The sequence below is a fragment of the Balaenoptera physalus genome, assembly GCF_965194825.1.
Source record: "Balaenoptera physalus genome assembly, chromosome: 5".
Taxonomy (NCBI): Eukaryota; Metazoa; Chordata; class Mammalia; order Artiodactyla; family Balaenopteridae; genus Balaenoptera; species Balaenoptera physalus.
Window position 1 is genome coordinate 148,704,223 of NC_138884.1, and position 22,737 is coordinate 148,726,959.

At 42.3% G+C, this 22,737-nt stretch overlaps 1 protein-coding gene across 5 annotated transcripts in view; it reads right to left on the minus strand.

Moving 5' to 3' along the window:
* HTT (huntingtin) overlaps window positions 1–22,737 on the minus strand; it is a 136,701-nt gene that overhangs the window by 75,137 nt on the left and 38,827 nt on the right. For 3 of the 5 annotated variants that reach the window (XM_082464326.1, XM_082464325.1, XM_082464329.1), the window contains exons 9-23: window positions 21,983–22,187; window positions 20,725–20,772; window positions 17,708–17,788; window positions 12,696–13,057; window positions 10,029–10,152; window positions 9,653–9,771; window positions 7,882–7,993; window positions 7,494–7,631; window positions 6,546–6,704; window positions 6,351–6,448; window positions 5,158–5,297; window positions 4,071–4,134; window positions 3,710–3,810; window positions 1,198–1,344; window positions 47–167 (exon numbers count right to left, since the gene is read on the minus strand). In XM_082464326.1, coding sequence (XP_082320452.1) covers window positions 47–167; window positions 1,198–1,344; window positions 3,710–3,810; window positions 4,071–4,134; window positions 5,158–5,297; window positions 6,351–6,448; window positions 6,546–6,704; window positions 7,494–7,631; window positions 7,882–7,993; window positions 9,653–9,771; window positions 10,029–10,152; window positions 12,696–13,057; window positions 17,708–17,788; window positions 20,725–20,772; window positions 21,983–22,187 — 2,019 coding nt within the window. The remainder of the gene's footprint in view (window positions 1–46; window positions 168–1,197; window positions 1,345–3,709; window positions 3,811–4,070; window positions 4,135–5,157; window positions 5,298–6,350; window positions 6,449–6,545; window positions 6,705–7,493; window positions 7,632–7,881; window positions 7,994–9,652; window positions 9,772–10,028; window positions 10,153–12,695; window positions 13,058–17,707; window positions 17,789–20,724; window positions 20,773–21,982; window positions 22,188–22,737) is intronic. The other 2 variants (XM_082464327.1, XM_082464328.1) reach the window with 2 other exon arrangements.

Sequence of the window (22,737 nt, forward strand, 5' to 3'; positions counted from 1 at the left end):
AACTACTGAAAAGTAACCTCATTAAGACCAACCAAAAGAGTCTTACTGTGAGCGCCCTCGTGGTTGATGTGATCAGCTCATGAGAAACTGCTGCAATGACTCTCGAAAGGTTATTTTCCATAGTGACGTCTGTTATGCTTGGTAGTAGGTTATAGCCTCTATATATTCTAATGAGAAAGAGACGTGGAGACTTATAATCTACCACTGAAGCTTATGACATTTTCAAAATTCAAACGGCATTTAAAATTTTAAGATTAAAGGCTACAAGAGATTGAAGCAGTCTTGACTTTTAAGTTAAAGAAAGACTGGGAATAAATGTGGTCATTATTCTAGGAAAATGGCTGAAATCACCCCTCTCCTCCTCCAATTCCCAACACCACAGCACTGGAGCAATGCTCTCTTCAACACAGCCTTGCCTGCAATCTCTCTACGTGTCCAAAGCTGCCCATTTTTCAAGCTTTAAGTTAAAAGAAATCCTTCATGAATCTACTCCTGATTCTGGACAAAAGAAAGTCCTTTCCCACTGTAGGACTGCCACTTTTCCATACTCCATTCATGGCACGTGTCAATTTCAATCCCTCCTTGTAGTTACATACAAATTCTAATTCCCCAACTATATAAATGAAGCCCAGGCAGGATTAGCGTTGATTCACTTTTGTTTCCCTCAGTGTCCTGTCCTCAACAATAAAAAACATAGTCTATGTTAGTCTTCTAGTCTAAAAGACATAGAAAAGAATGGGCTGTGTACAACCATTTGAAATTGTATTTAAAAGACTCTCACAAAAAAATGTGAATAATAATAATTGCACATCACTGAACTAGTGATAACCCTAAATAACACCGACATTCTTTAACACCCTGCTCACCTAAACATTAATGTCACGACATAACTATACTCTTCACAGGTAACACAAATACAGTGAAAATTTTAAGGACAAGTTTTTAGAGAAGACATAGCATTAGAGTCCTAGAGAAAAATACAGCTGTCGGTATGTGGCTCATAACAAACAGATCATACGATTTACGACGTCACTGCTGTGTGGCTGCAGCAGAGCTTAAATAAAGAGGCGGGGTGGTAGACCCTGAAAAAGAGAAGCGCCCCATCAAGGGAGGAACGCCTATTCCAAGCGTTTTCTCTAGAAAACACGAGGCTTTAGAGTGAGCCCAGGGCACGCTGTCCTCGGCTAGCAGGGGTACCTGGTTATGGTGCTGGCGGAGAAGTGAGATGGAGGCTGCGCCTCGTGCATGAGAGGCTTCAGGTGAACGCTGCTTTGACCTCTCGCCATGGCCACAACTGCGTCAGCCTGTCCTTGGTCGCACTTATAAAACAGCTTCGGGACAAGCCTGACATAAAAGCAAGGTTTATTTCCCTTAGAAAGTACCTGAAACCACCTGTGATCCCCTCCCTCCGGCTACCCACAGACACTTCCTTCGTCAAGGGAATTAGAGCAGAGGCTCTGATCGCAGGGCCACTCCCCCACACACCCGCTCTGAAAAGACCAGGCGCTGGACTCTCTTTCTGTCTGTCATACAGTTACATACATCTCTCTACACATAACTAAATGATGTGATTTAAAAAACCTTGAAAGTTCTCTTTCTAACCATCTTGATCGGCATCAGCAAGTGCGTGAAGCCACGGCACACAGGAAGCACTGAGTACAGGGCAGATCCGAATGCCAGGGGCTGTCCCTTACTCACTTCTGCAATTTTGTCTGCAAAACCGTCCCACACACTCCCAGGTGCAGAGCTCCAGCTGAGGTCCCTCACAAATCCAAAGTGAACTCAGAGGCAGAATGCAGGGGGCACGCGGGCTCCTCCCTGCAATCAGCACTCGGCACACACCCTGTGTCAGCACTCACACACCTACAGACGGGCCCATAACTTTAGAAACAGTCAACTGTTTTATCACATTAGTTTGCAAACCCAGTGTCTTCAGTTAAAGTCTCTTTCCTCCATGAAGACCTGGTCATAAGTATAATTTTGTCCTAAGGTTTAATAAATTACTATCATTCACAGAAAATGGTAAAGATCCAAGATCTTTGATGAAGTAAGTTATATAAATCCAGTTAAATCCATGAAAAGGTACACCTCACAAGTAATCAAAGAAATGCAAATGACCACATTGAAAACCAAAAGAATATCCACCGAAATGTAACTGGTTTTCTTTGAGTAGTTTGATTACAAAGATTTTTATCTCCTTCTTTACATTTTTCCTAAATTTTGTTCAGTAAACATGTATTACTTTTAAAACAAGATAAAAGTTATTTTAATAAGAAATACCAATGACTGCCTGAACAACTGACACATATTTAACTTCTTTTGAAATACTGTTTTGGTGAGAAGAATCAGGCACAATCATATTCTGGGAGTGGGAGCATAAACTGATCTGTTTCTGGAGAGAAATTTCACAATAAGTACCAAAACCATAAAAATCCACTGCTAGGTATCCACCCATGAGAAATGAAAAGCAGGATTCATAGTAGTCAAAAAGTGAAAATAGTAATACCACCTGGTGAATGTATAAATAAAATAGAGTATTATCTATGTAACAGAATACTATTCAACAATGAAAGGAACAAACACACCACGTAGCATGGATGAATCTCAAAAACTAAGCAAAAGAAGCCAGACACAAAAGTCCCATCTATTTATTATGTGATCTCATTTATATAAAACGTGTAGAATAGGCAAATCTCTAAAGTCAGGAAGTAGATTAGTGGTTGCCTGTGGCCAGGTGAGAATTGGGAATTATTGCAAATGGGCACAAAAGATCTTTTTGAGATGATAGGAATGTTCTAAAATTGGATTGTGGTGAAGGTTGCACAACTCTGTAAATTTACCAAAAATAATTTAATTGTATACTTAAAATGAGTAAATTTTAAGAGATACAAAATTATACCTCAATAAAGCTACTAGGGAAAAAAAAATCAAAAAGCTTGCTTGGCCTAGTAACTCAACTTCCAGGAATTAATTCTAAGAAAAAAAATTACACATAAACATTTATGTATAACAATAGTCACTGAACCATTATTCATTATTTAAATCAATAAAAATTTAATATCCAACCAAATAATATTTATATAAAAATTTATCACAACTGCATAGTGAAAAAGTGGCCACTAACTAAAAAAATTTTTAAACAATATTTACAGGCTTTATTTATCTCACACTGTATGAAATGTCATGCACTTCAGTACGGAAATATGAATATATCTGAATAGAGGGTGCCGCCCCAGACAACAATGACAGTTAAAATTTCTTTTTTAGAAGAGTATTTCCAACAGGAAGATGCTAATAATACATTATGTGGAAATTATCAGATAACAGAACTGCATGTACATTTTGTCCCAATTTTGAAAAAGAAACTTGTACACAGGATATACAGGAAAAAATGTTAACAGTGGTTATCTCCAATGGTAGAACTGAAGGTGATTTTTTCCAGTGCTAGTCTCCATATTTCAAAATTCTGGCCATGAAAGTGCATTACTTTTATAATATGAAGCTAGTACTTTGTTGTTTAAATTTTCATTTTAGACCCTTAAGGTAGTGGAAAATATCTTTTTTGATAGTTTAAGAGTAGCTGACAGTGAGCTCAAAAGATTTAGGAATACTGCCCCATGTCCTCTGAATTTCCCCCTCTCTTCCCATTCTCATATCATTTAGCACTTTAACCAAGAAAGTGAAAAGAGATAAAATTCTTGTTAAGTACCTCATTAACGAAGCTGCGGCAACGTGGCGCACCCTGGGGTCTTCATCCCCAAGCAAATAGATGACGATGTTACTGAGCACTCGTTCTTGCAGTTTTAAAAGCTTTGGAAAGAAGGATAATAAAAACAGATATAATCTCTGTATTTAACTAAGTTTTAGGTCAGATATTTTGGAAAGCCAGTGAGGAAGAACTTAACATCACTAGTCCTGAAGTCACGCATACAATCACAACTTTCATGATGTCAATAAATACTTCATATGAAATAAATCTGGGACAGAATGCATTCCAAGACATTCTACTCCACTAGGAAAGTGTGCTTCCTGGAAGTTAAATCACAGCCTCACAAAAATGAAGGGCTTACCCCTGTATAATGATGGGCCCTTCTGTGTAGGTTTTCTGCTTTTGCCTCCAAAAAGCTCACCAACCTAACACAAAAGAACATATTTCACAATGAAACAATTTAGTTACTGAACAAACACCCACTGATGGCCTGCATGACTGACAGAGCAAGGAAGACGGCCGGTTCCAGCACATTAACCAAGAGCCAGGGAAGGCTCTGAGGCAGCCTTACTTAAAACAGCAGAAAGACTCATGTTTTCAAACAAGTAGAATTTACACTGCTCTCCTGACTCCAGACTCAGTCAGACACTACTCAGGAAACTATTTTTCTTCAAAATGGATATAAACAACTGTTATTTTGAAAGACCCCAAGTGCCCTACAGAATTAGCTCAGACGCCTACTGAAGAAGGCGGGAGGGCAGACTGTGGGGAGGGGGCTGAGACTCTGGCGCCTCCCGAAGACTGGAAGGTCCCCGCCCGCCCCGCTCAGGGTCCTGTCTGTGAGACGCAGGTGAAAGCAACCCCGACTTCACAGAGATGTTGTGAGGTTGAGAGAAGGTAACCCACAGAGGGCACCTAGCCCAGCCTGGCACGCAACAAGCACTCTATAGATGGGGGCTTAAAAGCACAATACTCCTGGACAATAAAGGGCAATTTCCCGTCTAAAAGAAAGCACAGAGAGAAATCATCTGGAAAGAAAACTTACTCTTAGAAAATGAAAAACTGCAAGGCATCAGAAGTTATTTTTAACTGCAACACAATACAGATCAGCTAAGTTCAGTCCAGTGTTAAGCACACTCGTTTAAACAAGCACAAGTGACACAAGCTTCACTGTTTTAGAAGTTCGAGCTCTTTTATTCACACCATCCAGAACACTTAGAAGACTAAGACTACCGGAAAACTCCACTCCTCTGCCTGTACGTAAAAATTCCAAGAAGGGGGCAAAGTCGAGGAGGAGACGGGCAGCGGCAGCCGTGCAAACCACTTCGATGCTGACACGGGTCACTTGATAAGCGTCACTCCTGGCACCAGGGGACCGGGCCTTCCAACGCCTGTTCAGACTTGGGAGCGGCTGTGGTTCACCGACCCAACGAGCCCGACTCACTCACCTGAAGTCGATCTCTGCCACAGTCTCCAGAAGCTCCGTCCTCACCAGCCAGTAGGAGCTGCTCCGCAGGGCCAGCACGTCGGTGAGGAGCTGCAGACCCCACTCGCTGTAGCTGCTGCTGCAGAGACTCATGACGCAGAGCTGGAAGGCACGGCGGGCGGCAGGTGGGCCTCCGCCGACCCCTCCCACGCCGACCCCTCCCACCGCCCCCGCTCCGTCTTCCTTTAACAGCGACAGGGATGCTGCCCCGTTCCCACATGTCTCAGAAACACTTACCACATACACTCACCTCCGTAAACTCAAGGTGCAAAGTAAATGTATCCCTTCCACAAAACTGTTTTCTTCCCCCCGTAACTCTGCCTCTATCCTGGCCTCTCCTCCCAGACACCAACCTCGCCATCACCAACCACGCGCCACACCGCCACTGCTAAACCCGAGCTCAGCCGCGGGCCCAGCACCCGAGCCCTTCCTGACGTGACCCTGCCCTTGGCCGCCCGAGCGGACGGGACGGGGCTTCTAAGGCTGCACCCTCCGCCGAGCCCTGAGCACGCTCGTGGGCGGTTCCACACACGGCCTGCTGCCTGCTGCCAACCCCCTTCCTTCTGCTCCAGCAAAGACAGACGGACTGAAACTTGGCAAACAACTGGAACTGAGGAACAATTCTGGCCGGGCCATGAAATTCTAAGAAGGGATGGTGTCCCATAAATCTGACAACCGTAGGGTTTTTGTTTTGATTTTTGCTGGTTAACTTGGACTGCTGTGGACTAGCCAGTTGTGATGTATGAACCAGCTGATATAAAGTTTCCTACCACATAAAGGACTGCGGCTGTCCCTTGACACAAAAAACAAAGGGGATTAAATGACCCCTATGCCTCACTTTAACTCTACCCATTCTACGGGCCAGAAGGAGTTGTTGTTTTTTTAATTCAACAGGTTTTACACTTAATGTGAGCAAGGTATAGACACCCTTTAGGGAAAGTATACTTCAAACAAATATTCTGAGATTTAAATCAAAGTCTATTAAACCTTAACTGTTGGCAATGTTTCCCTTCTAAGGCTGAGTGGTGGATACACAGATGTTTATTATTGTTTAGAATGTCTGGAAATATTTAATATTAAGCTCCAATTTTAACTGTAACATTGGTAAAATTTCCACTAATCAAAGAAATGATTTCCACAAATGATTATGCTCACCCTCACAGCTGTACAAGCCAACTTGCAAGTAACAGAAGATTCGTCCTTCAAAGTTTTCTGCAGCAGGGGAATGCAGTCCGCCAGAGAAAATGTATTTCCTGACCGGAAGAGCAAGAACAAACACCTTCACGTGAACCTGAACATGAGAATGCCATCTGGAAGAGACAACACTGAAAACTGAACACTCGACGTTACCTGTCAGAGTTCTGACGGTGCCCATCCAGTCTCCCACGTGGAAGCGGGACCTGCTGAGGATGGAGGAGACAAGGGTCCCACAGAGGATAGCCGTGGCTCCTCTGACCTGTGGGTCCCCATGGTCGATGTAGTTCAAGATGTCTGACACGTACTGCTCCTCTGTGGAGAGAGACAGCCGGCCACTGTACAAGTCCCTACTGTCAGCTTTCTAACTCAGGGCAAAGGCTGAATTCTCAGGAAAGAAAAAGAGGGCGAGGCAGTGATCCTAATCTAGAAAAGACCCGAATATAATAACCATCAGTGGTAAAAACGTTTCGGGGTTTAAATATTCTATATTCATCCTTCAACACAATAGATTTTCTGTATTATAATTCCAAGTTGTCAGCCAATAATCAACATTCCAAGGTTTCACCTCAAAAACTTATTAGAGAACCTCAAACTTGTCCATACTTACCTAATATAAATTCAAAAGCACGGGGTGTCCCCTCGCCCAAGGAAAGACAGAGAGCAGGCGGGAGGATAACTTTGGGAGAGCGAGTCTTCCCACCGTTCACCCATCGTGAGGAGACTGGCCTGCTGCTGCCCCAGCTGGTCTCGGTGCCCACCGGCTCTGAGTGTGAACACCTGGCCTGGGTGGTGTGGCCCAAAGCAATTTTGATTATATACAATTTGTGTTTTTGGTATAAATCTAATTCATATGCAAATCAGCTCTGACGTCCCCAGATTTCTATCGCTTTGTTGTATGTGTTTCAACTAAACACTGCATCTATACGGGGTCCGGGAAGCTAAAAACATGACTATCCATGTGTTTTATGGAGAACACACCTCAAATGCCACAGATTAGCTCAGAAAACTTAGTGCTCTAAAACTAAAACAGTCAAGACGGTTTGAAATAGTTTTCAAAATAATGATTAAATGTGAGGAAGAAGATACAAACTTTGAACGTACCAGGGTATTCCATGGTGTCAAGCGGTGCTCTGTAAAGTCTGCCGAAGAAAGATTCAGGGTGAAGGGCCACAGCAGCTCCAACACAGCTGAGCGCCAGTGCCTTCACGCTGACCCTCACGTCCCTATCCGGAACCAAGGCTGCAAACAAATCCACCTGGGTCACCTTCAGCTTGAAAGCAGCACATGTCTAGCTTCCAAATAAACAAAACTAGACCCGCTAAACCCGCTGCTCCCGTCTTCCCCTCCCTCCCCAGCGGTCAGTGAAAACCAAAGCTCGTCCCCAGATTCTACTCTGTCTGCTGCAAACAGGCACAAAGCTGATTACCAAGATGACCTCTGAAACCTCAAGTCACTTCCTTCAACCCTGCACCTGCCTTTCTACACTTACCGTTTTTTTCCCCAGTTAGCAAAAATGAAGCGGACAGAAGGCGGACGCAGTGGACAAGAGGAGCAGAATCTTCGTCACTGGACTGGCCAATGTCGCCTTTGATCCGGCAGGGCTGGAACAGAAAAACTGACAGTTTGTCTTATAATCATGGAACCCACCCATTGATTCCTTAGTTCATCCAACAAATAGTCCCAGAACAGCAGCTGTGCCAGGCGCTTGGGATTCAGAGACGCCTACCTTCACCCACAGGTGCCCAACCTCACGGGCCACGGCAGAGCAGAATCAGACCAGCCAGAGGGAGTCCTGACCCGGGGCCATGTGGGCTGTGGCAGGGATGAGCCCAGTGTGCAGGGAGGGAGCCACACAGGAGGGCAACTGAGACCTGGCATCCGGGGGAAGCTCCTCGGGCAGAGGAAAGAGCCTGGGGAAGCCCAAAGCTGCGAGGGGTGGGCCTGGTGCGAGGGGGCCCAGAAGGAACAGCCGAGGTCGCTACAGTGACCGAGCATCCATGGAGGGACTAAGTACGAAACACTACTTCTTGCCCTCAAGGAACTTAAAATTAACTGGGAATACAGGACACTTACATGGAAAAGGTAAGTAATAGAGATAATTTTTAAATAGTTCAATGGACAACTGAGTAGCAACAAAAAAACCCAAACAACCTGATTAAAAAATGGGCAAAGGACTTGAATAGACATTTCTCCAAAGAAGGCACATGAATGGCCAATAAACCCATGAAAAGATGCTCAACATGAAAAGATGCTCAACATCACTAATCATCAGGGAAAATCAAATCAAAGCCACAATGATACACCACTTCACACCCAGTGTGATGGCCACTCTCAAAAAAAGCAGAAAATAACAAGTGCTGGCGAAGATGTGGAGAAAATGGAGCACTGGTGCACTGTGGGTAGGAATGTAAAATGGTGCAGCTGCTGTGGAAAACAGTACAGTGTTTCCTCAAATAATTAAAAACAGAACTATCACATGATCCAGCAATTCCACTTCTGATATATACCCTAAAGAAATGAAATCAGGGTCTTGAAGAGGTATTTGCACACTCATTGATAACAGCATTATTTACAACAGCCAAAATGTGGAAGTAACCCAAGTGTCCATCAAGAGATGAGGAGAAAAGCAAAATGTAGTAAACACGTTCTGACACCTGCTACAACATGGATGAACCTTGAGGACATTCTGCTGAGTGAAACAAGCCAGTCACAAAAGGACAAATCCTGCATGATTCCACGTATATGAGGTCCCTAGAGTCACCAAATCCATAGAGACAGAAATCAGAATGATGGGTGAGAGGGGCCGGGGGCCGGGGGAACGGGAGGTTAGTGTTTAATGGGGACAGAGTTTCAGTTTGGGAAGATGAGAAAAGTTCTGTGGACGGATGGTGGTGACGGCTGCACAACAATGTGAATGCACTTAATACCGCTGAACTGTACACTTAAAAATGGTTACGACGGTAAATTTTATGAGTATTTTACCACAATAAATAAACAAACAAGTAAATCAATTCAATGGAACAAAACCAAGAATGCTGCAAGGCCTTGCACGACCACCAGATGGTGAGGACGCGCTCACACCTGGAGAGGCAGAAAAGCAGAGCAGACCCGGGAAGAGGTCAACATGCGAAGGGGAGACAGCGGAGCAAACGCTCAGCGACGGGAAAGCCAAGAGCTCGGGGGACAGGCAGCAGCCAGGGCGATGATGAGCCCTCGCGGGAGCTCAGGATGCTGAGCAGTCTCGGGCCTAAGTGTCTCACCTTGCTTTCTTGATCTCCTGGGTCAGCAGCTTCGTCTCTTGAGACAAATTTATCTACACTGCTGTCAGAGGGCTGCCTGCTGTGGCCCATGCTTTTCAACAAATGTGCTTGTTGAAGGGCTTCAAAATCAGAGAAAGAGAGGTTAAGTGACAAGTTTCCAATGAAAACACAAATACACATATTTACACAAAGTCAATATGAAACCACAGGATTTAGATCAAAAAAAGGATAATAACTTCTCAATTGATTTTCCTCATTTGCTATCTACACCTCAGGAAACAAAGGCGCCAGAAGATTTCTTCTCAGAAGCTGAGACCTAAGAGGTCAGGGTTGAAGACAAGGCCACTCCGTAGTACATGGCCTGAAGTCAACGTACCGATGGAAGAGTTTCTGAAAGCCTCCGCGTCTTCATCAGGAAGAACTGCAGCAGCGTCCTCGTCCTCGTCCTGGGGCTGCCCCGCCTGCATCCCTGGGTACTGGCTGTCGGCACCATCTAACACCTAAACAGTTCAAGAGGGGCTGTGAGGGTTCTGAAGTGTGATCGCCGAGGCGCAAGCCCTCCAACGTGGAAGGCAAAGGCAAAACCCCACAAATAACACAGACCACATCTCACACGCCAACACGAAGGTCACTTCTTCAAGTGCACTTGGGTGCGTGCGTGTACATTATCAAGAGCTGACTGACCACGCATTACTGCTACATTATAAAAAGCTTTCGTAACTCTAAAAATTCCAAAACAATTCCAATCTGGACATTTCTCTTTTTGATTACAAAAAGAAAAAAAAGTCAAAAATGAGGAAAAATCTTTTAGACAAAAGTCTACCAATAGGTTATCCCCTAAACTGCTAGCAATGACCCAACTAAGTTTTGGGCGCAATATTTCATATATTTAGCCATATATGTGGGTTATGATTTCATACTGCAAAATTTTTCACATCCAATTGTAATTGACCTGAAAAACTGAGTGATGTACCTTCAATATGCTAGTTAAATTACTACTGAAATAAATTCTATATCATTTAAAAAATCATCCCAAATCCCTCCAAATAAGTTAAAAAGAAACTGAGCTACTTGCTCAAAAACAACCAAGAAAGAAATGATTTCCTCCACTCTCCAGATTGTTTAAAAAAAAAGAGAACGCACACAGGTTAAAATGAGAAGTTTCACCACGATAAAAAACAACATTTTTTGAATATCACACTACACCCCAGGCAGGCTCGGAAGTACTTACATGTATTATTTCCCTTATCCTCGTAAGTCTTTCAACGTAAGTACTGTCGTCATCTTCATTTCGTGGATACGAAAACTGAGGCCAGAAGGGCCATAACTGCGCTAGGCTACACAGCTAGCAAATGGCCGAGCCAGAATTCTCATCGTGGTGGGCTCCCTCCAAGACAAGCCCCACACTGGGCTATCTTGTGAAGACAATCCCGACCCCCCACAGCTGGCTTATTTTTCTCTATGGCACTTATTGCCATCTGACTATGTGTTTATTTACCTGTTGATTACTGGCTCATCATCTGCCCCACCCACACAGGCACACACTCTAGAACGGAGGCAGGCAAACTACGCTGGTGTGCCAAACCTGGCCCACCAGCTGTTTTTGTAAATAAAGTTTTATTGGAACACAGTCATCTCATTCACTTACATATCTACGGCTGCTCTGGCACTTCAACAGCACAGATGAGTATGCAACACAGGTCATATGGTTCACAAAGCCAAATATGTTTACTATCTGGCCCTAAATGGGAAGAGTTTGAGGACTCCCACTCTAAAATATTAGCTTTGTGTGAGCAGTTTTGTATGTTGTGCCCTCTACTTCATCCGCGGCTTGTAGGACAATCCCTGGAACATAACAGATGCTCAGTACATTTGTTCAGCAAATAACTAATGACTAAATAAAGGACATGGAAGCACCTCATAAATCAGAAAGAACTCTGCCAGTGTGAGAAGCATCAAGGGAAGAGGTTTAGTTCCCTGCAGGCCACAGCCTGGCGTGGGTCCCTGGCCCAGCCCTACCACACAACACATAGCTGCTGCAGCACTCCTAGACAGGACGCTTTCACAACCTCCTATGGTCATTCAGTCCCACTTCTAGCAAACCTGCCCAGAAATTATCTACTGTAAAAAGGCAAGATGAAAGCTGGTGCAATAAGCAAACAACAGAAACTTCCTCCGCACACTTAATGTGCTACTGAGCCCAGCACTTTCCCAACCTTCTCTTCTCCCGGACTACTGGTTAGCACTCTTCACCCTTTCCTGACTTAAAATCACTTTCCACCGTTCCCGTTATCTGTCCTACCCTCCTCCAGGTCTTCTAGTTAAAAACCCCAACCGTGAGCCCACTTCTCCAGCCGAGTAAGTGGCAACCCACTCGGCCATCAGGAACCACATCCACATGACAACTGGAGAGCTGCCAGTGCTTTAGCTCATGATTTGTAACGCACAGTTTCTGTATTCATTTAAGTAAAATAGATATATATTCTTAATAAAATACATTCAATAGTAGCAAAACAACTAGTAGTACAAACTGTTTCAATAAAATTGGGCTGTAAAATTTGGTAATACCTGTACCAAACTTTAGACCACTCTCGAGGTGTTTGTCCACTAACTCAGAGATAAGAGGCACTCACTCAGATCCATGCTCAAGATGGGATACGTTGTTAAAGGTTTTTAAAAGTCAGAAAGTGTTAAAATAATGCACAGTATTAATGTTATTAATCATACTGCATTAAGACCACAGATCTGTTAATAATAGGCTCCTCAAGGACTTTCAAAATAATGACTTAACCTGTGACCAACAAGATATTAAGAAATTTTTAATGCACTTTTGACCTCCACGTTTGACACAAAAGACACCGGGCTGTTTCCTTCAGTGAAGGACTCAGATGGGGCCGAGCTGCCTGTTAAGGATCTGAGCTGGTGACCTCTACACTATTATCAGTGGGTCAGATGAATGGAGTGAACCAGCAGGAGGGTCCAGGTCTGGGCCTCCAGGGAAGGCTCCTCTGAAGAAACTGGGCTGCCCCCTCCAACCACTCACAATTTCAGAACTGTCGGAAGGGGTCACGGCTGAATCGGGCCCCTCGGTGGTGGTCTGGGAGCTGTCACTGATGGGAGAGGAGGCCTGGGTCCCATCGTTCAGGTCCATGGCAGGGTCAGACGGGACGGCGCTCATCTGGCTGGAGCTGTGGCTCAAGATGTCCTCCTCATCCCCGTCGGTGGCACCACTCGTCAAGTCACAGCCGGTCAGATCCACCGAGTCCGTCTGAAGCGTGTGCTGTGACCGGGGCTGCTCGGTGATGATGTCGTGACCCCCAGAGTCGGCAGCTGAGCTGGCAGAGCCAGGAGTGGAGACCCCAGAAGAGGCAGCCAGCTCACCGCCAATCTCACCCTTGACTGAGGCTGAAGACAAAGAAACACTCATTCTTCAAAGGGTCAGGAAAAGCATTCAATATGGGATCAAATATTTGCAAAATACCCCAAAATTCACTATCAGCAAATGTTTTAACTGCAAGAATCCCTGAAATACAGTGAAAATATGAACTACTCAATTTCAAAAGCAAGACAACAGTGCATCCTTCAAACATGTTTACTGTATTATTTACTTACCTTTTACTATATTACGGTATTGATAAAATAAGGATAAGTAGATATTTTTTAAATGCTACGAATATTCTCAAATGGCATTTCAGTGCAAAACCTGAACCTTGCCCAGCAACATTACCACCTCCAGTTCTTAAGCAACTGCTCCAGCCTGAGCATGGAGCAGCGATGAGACTTTGGCGATTCCCAGGGAGCCTGGTCAGGGGCACAGGCTGGGTGGTCACAAATGCCCGGAGCAGGGCTTCCCTGGTGGTACACTGGTTAAGAATCAGCCTGCCAATGCAGGGGACAGGGTTCGAGCCCTGATCCGGGAAGATCCCACATGCCGCGGAGCAACTCAGCCCGTGCGCCACAACTACTGAGCCTGTGCTCTAGAGCCCAAGAGCCACAACTACTGAAGCCCGTGCGCCTAGAGCCCGTGCTCTGCAACAAGAGAAGCCACTGCAATGAGAAGCCTGTGCACTGCAACTAAAAGTAGCCCCCACTCGCCACAATTAGAGAAAAGCCCGTGCGCAGCAACAAAGACCCAACGCAGCCAAAAAATAAATAAATTTATTAAAAAAAACAAAAAACAAAAAAAACCCCACATACCCGGAGCTCTAAGCAAGCGGTGCTCTTGGAGGTGGGCTTTCCTCCTTCCCAGACCCTGTTCAAGACCTCTAAGCCAGTCCTACTCTCCAGTAGCATAAAGTTTCACATTTTCCTAGTTTAGTTTTTAAATTCCCATTAAAAAAAAAAAACAACAAAAAACAACAAAAAAAACACCATTATGGGGACTTCCCCGGTGGCACACTGGTTAAGACTCTGCGCTACCAATGCAGGGGGCTCGGGTTCGATCCCTTATCAGGGAACTAGATCCCACATGCATGCCTCAACTAAGAGTTCATAAGCCACAACTAAGGAGCTGGCGAGCTGCCACTAAGGAGCCCACCTGCTGCAACTAAGACCCGGTGCAACTAAATAAATAAATAAATAAATACACTACCACTACATAAAAATCTACACCAAGCTGTTAGCAATGCCACTCCTGTAGGCCAGTGGGTCAATGAGCACTTGGGCTTTATAATGTGTATAGCTGTAATTTTTTTGTTGTTTTAACTTTACTTTTGTAAGTTAAAAAATCAATTTCTATTTTGTAGACTAAATCAATAAATAAGTAATCACCACTGATATTATTCAGATTTTCCTTCCCCAGTATTTCAGCCTCATTTTCAGTTATCTAAAAATATTCTTTTGCATAGGGTTATACAACCCAAACCACTCTCATTTAATCCAATTATTAGTATCTTACTAAATACTCATCTTTTACAAGATGAGTAAAGAGCTTAATTAGATAACTATTTGTAAACAAATGTAAATTTCTTTCAAGTTAAACGATCCTCAATTTTTTTTAATTGAGGTATAGTTGATTTACAATGTTTCAGGTGTACAGCAGTGATTCAGCTACATATATATATATACACACACACACACACACACACACATATTTACAGATTCTTTTCCATTATAGGTTACTGCAAGATATTGAATATAGTTCCCTGTGCTATACAGTAGGTCCTTGTTTATCTATTTTATATATAATAGTGTGTATATCTGTTAAACTCAAATTCCCAATTTATCCCTCTCCTGCTCTTTCCCCTTTGGTAACCATAAGTTTCTTTGTCTGTGAATCTATTTCTGTTTTGTAAATGAGTTCATTTGTATCATCTTTTTAAGATTCCACATATAAGTGCTAACATATGATATTTGTCTTTCTCCGTCTGACTTACTTCACTTAGTATGATAATCTCTAGGTCCATCCATGTTGCTGCAAATGTCATTATTTCATTCTTTTTTATGGCTGAATAGTATTCCATTGTATATATGTACCACATCTTCTTTAAGCATTTCTCTGTCGATGGGCATTTAGGTTGTTTCCACGTTTTGGTTATTGTAAGTAGTGCTGCAGTGAACACAGGGGTGCATGTATCCTTTCAAACCATGTTTTTCTCCAGATATATGCCCAGGAGTGAGATTGCTGGATCATATGGTAGCTCTATTTTCAGTTTTTTAAGGAACTTCCACACTTCCACTTTTCCATAGTGGCTGGACCAATTTACATGGTTCTCTTTTCTCCACACCCTCTCCAGCATTTATTATTTGTAGACTTTTTGATGACAGCCATTCTGACTGGTGTGAGGTGGTACCTCATTGTAGTTTTGATTTGCATTTCTCTAATAATTAGTGATAATGAATATTTTTTCATGTGCCTGTTGGCTATCTCTATGTCTTCTTTGGAGAAATGTCTATTTAGGTCTCTGCCCATTTTTTGATTGGGTTGTATATTTTTTTTACATGAAGCTGTATGAGCTGTTTGCATATTTTGGAAATTAATCCCTTGTTGGTCTCGTCACTTGCAAATATTTTCTCCCATTCATCCCATTAGGTTGTCTTTTCATTTTCTTCATGGTTTCCTTTGCTGTGCAAAAGCTTTTAATTCCATTAATCTAGGAAACAGACCCAGAAAAACACTGCTGTGATTTATGTCAAAGAGTATTCTGCCTATGTTTTCCTCTAGGAGTTTTATAGTATCTGGTCTTACATTTAGGTCTTCAATCCATTTTTAATTTATTTTCGTATATGGTTTAGAGAATGTTCTAATTTCATTCTTTTACATTTAGCTGTCCAGTGTTCCCAGCACCACTTTATTGAAGAGACTGTCTTTCCTCCATTGTATAGTCTTGCCTCATATGTTGTAGATTAATTGACCATAAGTGTGTGGGTTTATTTCTGGGCTTTCTATCCTGTTGCACTGATCTGTGTGTCTGTTTTTGTGCCAGTACCATACTGTTTTAATTAGTGTAGCTTTGTAGTAGAGTCTGAAGTCAGGGAGTGATTCTTCCAGCTCCATTCTTCTTTTTCAAGATTGTTTTGACTATTCAGGGTCTTTTGTGTTTCCACACAAATTAAAAAAATTTTTTGTTCCAGTTCTGTAAAAAATGCCACTGGTAATTTGATAGGGATTGCAATGAATCTGTAGATTGCCTTGGGGGTATGGTCATTTTAACAATATTGATTCTTCCAGTCCAAGATCACAGTATATCTTTCCATCTGTTTACGTTGTCTTCAATTTCTTTCATCAGTGTCTTATAGTTTTTGGAGTACAGATCTTTTGCCTCCTTAGGTAGGTTTATTCCTAGGTTTTTTGTTTTTTGTTTTTGATGAGATGCTAAATGGGATTGTTTCCTTAATTTCTCTTTCTGACATTTTATTGTTAGTGTATATTAATTTTGTATATTAATTTTGTACCCTGCAACTTTACCAAATTCATTGATGAGCTCTTGTAGTTTTCTGGTGGCATCTTTAGGATTTTTTACGTATAGTATCATCTGCAAACACTGACAGTTTTACTTCTTCCTTTCCAACTTGGATTCTTTTTATTTCTTTTTCTTCTCTGAGTGCTGTGGTTATGACTTCCAAAACTATGTTGAATAAAAGTGGCGAGATTGGGCATCCTTGTCTTGTTCCTGATCTTAGATGGAATGCTTTCAACTTTTCACCATTGAGTATGATGTTAGCTGTGTGTTTGTCATATATAGTCCTTATTATGTTGAGGTATGTTCCCTCTATGCCCACTTTCTGGAGAGTTTTTATCATAAATGGATGTTGAATTTTTTCAAAAGCTTTTTCTGCATCTATTGAGATGATCATATGGTTTTTATTCTTCAATTTGTTGATGTGGTCTATCACATTGATTTGTGGATACTGAAAAATTCTTGCATCCCTGGGGTAAATCCTATTTGACTACATCTATGTTCGTCAATGATATTGGCCTATAATTTTCTTTTTTTGTGGTATCTTTGTCTGGTTTCAGTATCAAGATGACAGTGGCCTCATAGGATGAGTTTGGAAGTGTTCCTTCCTCTGCAATTTTTTGGAATAGTTTCACAAGGCTAGGTGTTAACTCTTCTCTAAATGTTTGGTAGAATTCCCCTGTGAAGCCATCTGGTTCTGGACTTTTGTTTGTTGGGAGTTTTTAAATTACTGATTCAGTTTCAATACTGATAATCGGTCTGTTCATATTTTCTATTTCTTCCTGGTTCAGAGCCTCAGACAATTTTTCTGAGGCTCTGAACCAGGAAGAAATAGAAATCCCATTTTCCCCCTCACAACCAATGCAATTCATGAGACACTTTACCCACCATCCTCTTCTCAAAAAGACTTATACTCAGGGAGTATAAACCTAATTTTAAAACAGCTTAAACCAAGGAAAACAGCAAACACTTGATGCAAGAAAACACACATTTCAAAGTGAACACTATAAAAGACGCCTGAATTATCCACCATTTGAGCAAGCTGGCTTCACTGCTGCCTCCCAGTAGCAAGATCCATGGAGGTGCAGGGGAGGGGAGGAGGTGGGGGCAGCAGGGGAGAGCAAGGAGGACACGACGGCCACTCCGAGACAGCTACCTGCAAAGGTGGGGCTGCTGCCGTCTGACCTTGACTCAGAGTCATCCTCCAAGGCTGCTGCTTCTCCAAAGAGCACTTTCCCTAGGAAACGATGTAGCGAGAGTCCTTTTAAGCTTGCTAAAAGGACGAACTTTGAAAATCAAATAAATGTACATTCCAAGAGGAATATCGTAAGTATATTTAATTCCTGCTCTCAGTCCGTCATTACATATAAGTTCCTTTATACCTCTAGAGTGTGAAACACAAAAAATGCAGAGATATCATACTTAGAGTATTATTGAAGTCAATAAACCTATATGGAAAAAGAATTAAAAGCAATGATTCTCAATCTGTACTACAAAGTACTTTAATAATTAATATTTATTGACTTAGACTACTGTTAATGTTAAATAATTTATATTACTATTTAATCTTAAAAATGGTAAGTTATGGCTAGAACCAATTCTATTAGCCTTTGGAATATTCATGTCATATCTCCAATGGCACATCAAAACTTACATATAAAACTTTCATACCTAAAAGTCACTTTTATTTTATTATCTTTTAATCTGCTAGATTTCTATCATTGATAATCAGTACTCAAGTACTGTTATGATCTGTGAGAATGGAATATTTCATCTTTTGCAAAATCCTAAAAATACATTTTACAGTACATGGTTTCTAAATTATATTAATAAGAAAAAAAGAAAATAAAAGTCTTAACATGATTTAACTGGGATCATTAAATCATTTTGGTTATGTTACATATAAATGTCATTAAACGACACTATCAATATAATTACTGGTAAGTTCCAATTTCTAATTTCACTGCTCTTCAAAGATTAAGTCATAGGGGTGATAACTTCCGTAAATCTACACTGATGTGACATTAAAGCCCTCCCCCCACGCCGGAAAAAAGCAAAGGATACTCAAAATCTAGATGAAACTAACACAGCAACTTGGCTTATCTACTAAATAACAGGGTCCTTTATTACAGAACAAGTGATTTACCTTGAGAAAGCAAATAACATTCCAACCTGTGAATTCAGAGTTAATGAAAGCAGTCTCTGTCTTTGGAAAGAGTAGTTTGCAAATCTGTTCCAAGGAGTTCTCCCAAAGAGGGGGCAAGGGCCAAGCTGCTGCCAAGATGCCAGGCCACAGCCCCCAGCCCTCACCCTGATCTTACATCCAACAACAACAACTCTGTTTTTCTCTCTCCTATGTACTGGCAGATTTCACTTGAAAAAAAGAATTCTGCAGCTATGACAAGAAACTGTGAAAACTGCAGCTCTAAATAAAAACAACAACAACAAAACACTGGAAAAACAAAAAAGAGACTGAGGACAAATCGCACGTCCCAGCCCCAAGAAAACAAAATACATCTCTACCAGTCAATGAGTCATCTTCTCATCATCATCAGAAAGAGTGACTGAGAAACAAACAAGGCAAGTGCCGGAGAAATCTAGTCACATGCCTGAAAATCTCTTCCTAGTCCAAGAATAGAAAGGCTAGCTTTTCCTAGAAGCCTTTCAGTTTTCAAGCAATCTCAGTGTTTTCACCAAAATCTCAAACTTGACTAACTATCCCACACTATGATGGCCCAAATATTATTAATTCTAAGTACTTCTAGGAACTGCTTAACTTAATCCAGTTAAGGCTAGAATATTATTCCTGTTAAGATCCCATTCAATACTACAAATAATATTAGGCATTAGGCTCTCAATTAAATACTCAACTCATGACACAAAAAAAAGATTAGTATGTTGTATGTAAAAGATTAGTTGTTACATGTCAATTATACCTCAAAAAAAAAAAAGGTAGAAGTCTTTTAGAATTTCAAAATAGAAAACAACAGCAATTCTTTCCTATGGAAATCTAGACTGGAACAGAACATAATTGGTGCTATAAGTGATGACGTGTACCAAAGCTATCAGACCATGTCAGACACACTTCAATTAAATAAAAATAAACAAACTATCAGAAACTTAGGTATGTACAAAGCTAAATATGTCTGAAAAATGACAACCAGGCCCAAATTCACCAAATAATTAACCAAACATTATTCCTAATACTAAACAAAATTCATTGGGAAGATGAGTTACCTTTACAAACATAACATTCCCTAAAGCAGGAGAAGGCAAACTCCAGCTCGCCCAGTTCTGTAAAATAAAGTTGTACTGGAATGAAGTTGCACCCATTAGCTTAGTATTGTCTATGGCTGCCTTCCTGCCACAGGACAGAGTTGAATCATTGCAAAAGAGACAGTAAGTGCCACAGACTAAAATGTGTACCACCTGGCCCTTTACAGAAAACATGTGCTGACCCCTGGCCTAAAGCATTAGAAATTTATGATAGGGAATTCTGTGGTGGTCCAGTGGTTAGGATACGGTGCTCTCATTGCCGGGGCCCCGGGTTTAATCTCTGGTCAGGGAACTAAAATCCCATAAGCCATGTGGTACAACCAAAAAAAAAGAAAAAAAAAGAAATATATGACAAACCAATTCTTATACACAAGCAACTTTTAAAACCCATCCTAGGGACTTCCCTGGTGGCACAGTGGTTAAGAATCCACCTGCTAATGCAGGGGACACGGGTTCAAGCCCTGGTCCGGGAAGATCCCACATGCCACAGAGCAACGAAGCCCATGTGCCACAACTACTGAGCCTGCGCTCTAGAGCCCGCGAGCCACAACTACTGAAGCCCGCGCACCTAGAGCCTGTGCTCCGCAACAAGAGAAGCCACCGCAATGAGAAGCCGGCTCGCTGCAACAAAGACTAGCCCCCGCTCACCTCAACTAGAGAAAGCCCACGCCCAGCAACGAAGACCCAATGCAGCCATAAATTAATTAATTAATTAATTAATTAATTATTCTTTAAAAAGCCATCCTACAGGACTATTCAGGCCTGGTTATCAGATTCCAGCAACATTTATACATATAATCACCCTGTTGAGAAGAGTTATAGGCATAGCCAATTACATTACAGAAATACAGAAAAAGCAGTAAGATTCAAAATAAGAATCATTTCTGAAATAATCACCTTTTTGTTTTCTTGAAAGGACAGGGCTGCATGAAGAACCCCCTCCAGCTGTAAATCACAGAAAATGACAGATGAAAGTAAGGTAACAAGCCGCTAAAATCCAGAAGGAATTAGAAAATCTTTAAGCTTGATTCAACTTTAAAACTAGAAAATATGTGAACATATTTCTACAGGTGGTGCTTAACTACCATACTGTAACATGAAAACTGCATGTTACAATTTTAATTTCAACATGAAAATTATATTAACACTCAAATATACAGTTCTAAAGATATGACCGAAAATGCAAAAGAGCTCAAAGTGCATTTAAAAAGTCAAACTAAAAACATTAGAAATCTCGGATTATTTGGTCAACTAATAATTAAATACAAATTTTCATTAGAAACAATCATTAGAAATTAGTATTTCCAGCAATTATTTGTAAGGCATGCATTCCACAGAGAAAAGGATTGTTCAGTACAAAGGACAGTGGATAGGCAGATCAACATTTTCTACTCATGGTTCAGGCAAACACTTGTGTTCAAACGAGGCAGCAGTCAGACTTCCCGCCAACCTTCCCTGGTCTGCAGATGCTGTGGGTAAAGGCCACACTGCACCCACACTGCACTAAAAAGACCCCATGAGCCGGGCCTAGTCAGCGCAGTCAGCAAAGGCTGCAGAAAGAAGCCTCCGCCACTGTGCCAGACCCAGTTCTAGAGGCTGCGACTCAGGGAACCATCTCTTCCAGCTCCCCAGGGGCAACTCCACATTAGACTGGTAGGTCTGCAGCAGCATCCTGCGGCGGGATTAGGGCCCAGTGCCCAAGAGCATGGGGAAGAAGAGCAGAGATGGGGCGGAGGAGGTACCATGAGAAGAGGAACAGAAGGGGTTTTCTAGAATCAGGCGCGACAGCAAAAAGGGCCCAGAGGGCAGAAAAGGAGTCCAGAATTCCAGGAAGACTTGAAGACCCCACCTCTGGCAAAGGGACACAGGGTCTGGAAATCCCTTCCCGAATGCTTCCACTTCACGACAGATGAAATGCCGCGCGGAGGCAGCCGAGTCAGATGCAGGAGGTGGGCTTCACGTGCCGGCCTCACCCTGCCACCTAGCCTTCCCACCTCAGCCCTGCCCCGTCCACACAATAAGGACGACACCTGCATCGCAAGTCTCCTAAGGAACTGAGCTGTCCGTTGCTCAGCACAGCACCGGAGCAAGGGTCAGGAGAGGGGCCAATAACACTGCAGGGTGGACTCCAAGAGTCACCTTCCTAACGCCTTACCTATAAGCTCCACGATGCTTCCGCTACGACTTCGGCAACCGGGCTCATCCTTAGCGGCAGTGAGCTGCCCGATGCCGCCCGCTGTGGTCAGCGCTCGCAGGAGCTCAGGTGGAGGGGTTCTGAGGAGCTGCTGCAGGAGTTCCAGGGCCCCAGTCACAACATTGTGGTCTTGGTGCTGAGTATAATGCAAGGTCAATTCGTACACCTAGAAATAGAAACACCAGTGTTATTCCCATGCTTTTTAAAATGTGTCCTAGGTTTCAGGTTTTTGTTTTGTCTTACGTTGGGAAAATTTGTGCCTTCATTTCACTCTCTAAAAACTTCTCTATCCCTTCGACCAGTGTGATCATAGCTTCCATGCTGTTTTCTAAAGTCCCAGGATTTTTTTCACTGTTACATTACTTCCTTAAAAGTCAATAGAGCACTTCCACAAAAGCAGAAGCATGCTAATGAAGAGCTCCAGCTCCCTAAACTGATGACTAGTAAAGGAGAGTAAAGCCCAAAATACACGGAGCGCACAGCTAGTCGAACACACACTTAATAAGCAAGAAGTACTGTCATGAGTGCCACTGAGAAAGGGTTTCCAAAGCTTTTAAAGGCATCACATTAAACTTTATTAGTGCTTTTAATACTATATCACATTATATGAACATAGTGTATTTATCCTTTTTCCCTTTAATTAGAGGTGCCAGGTAATATACAGAGTACCCAGCTAAACCTGAATTTCAGATAAACAAATAATTTTGTAGTGTAAC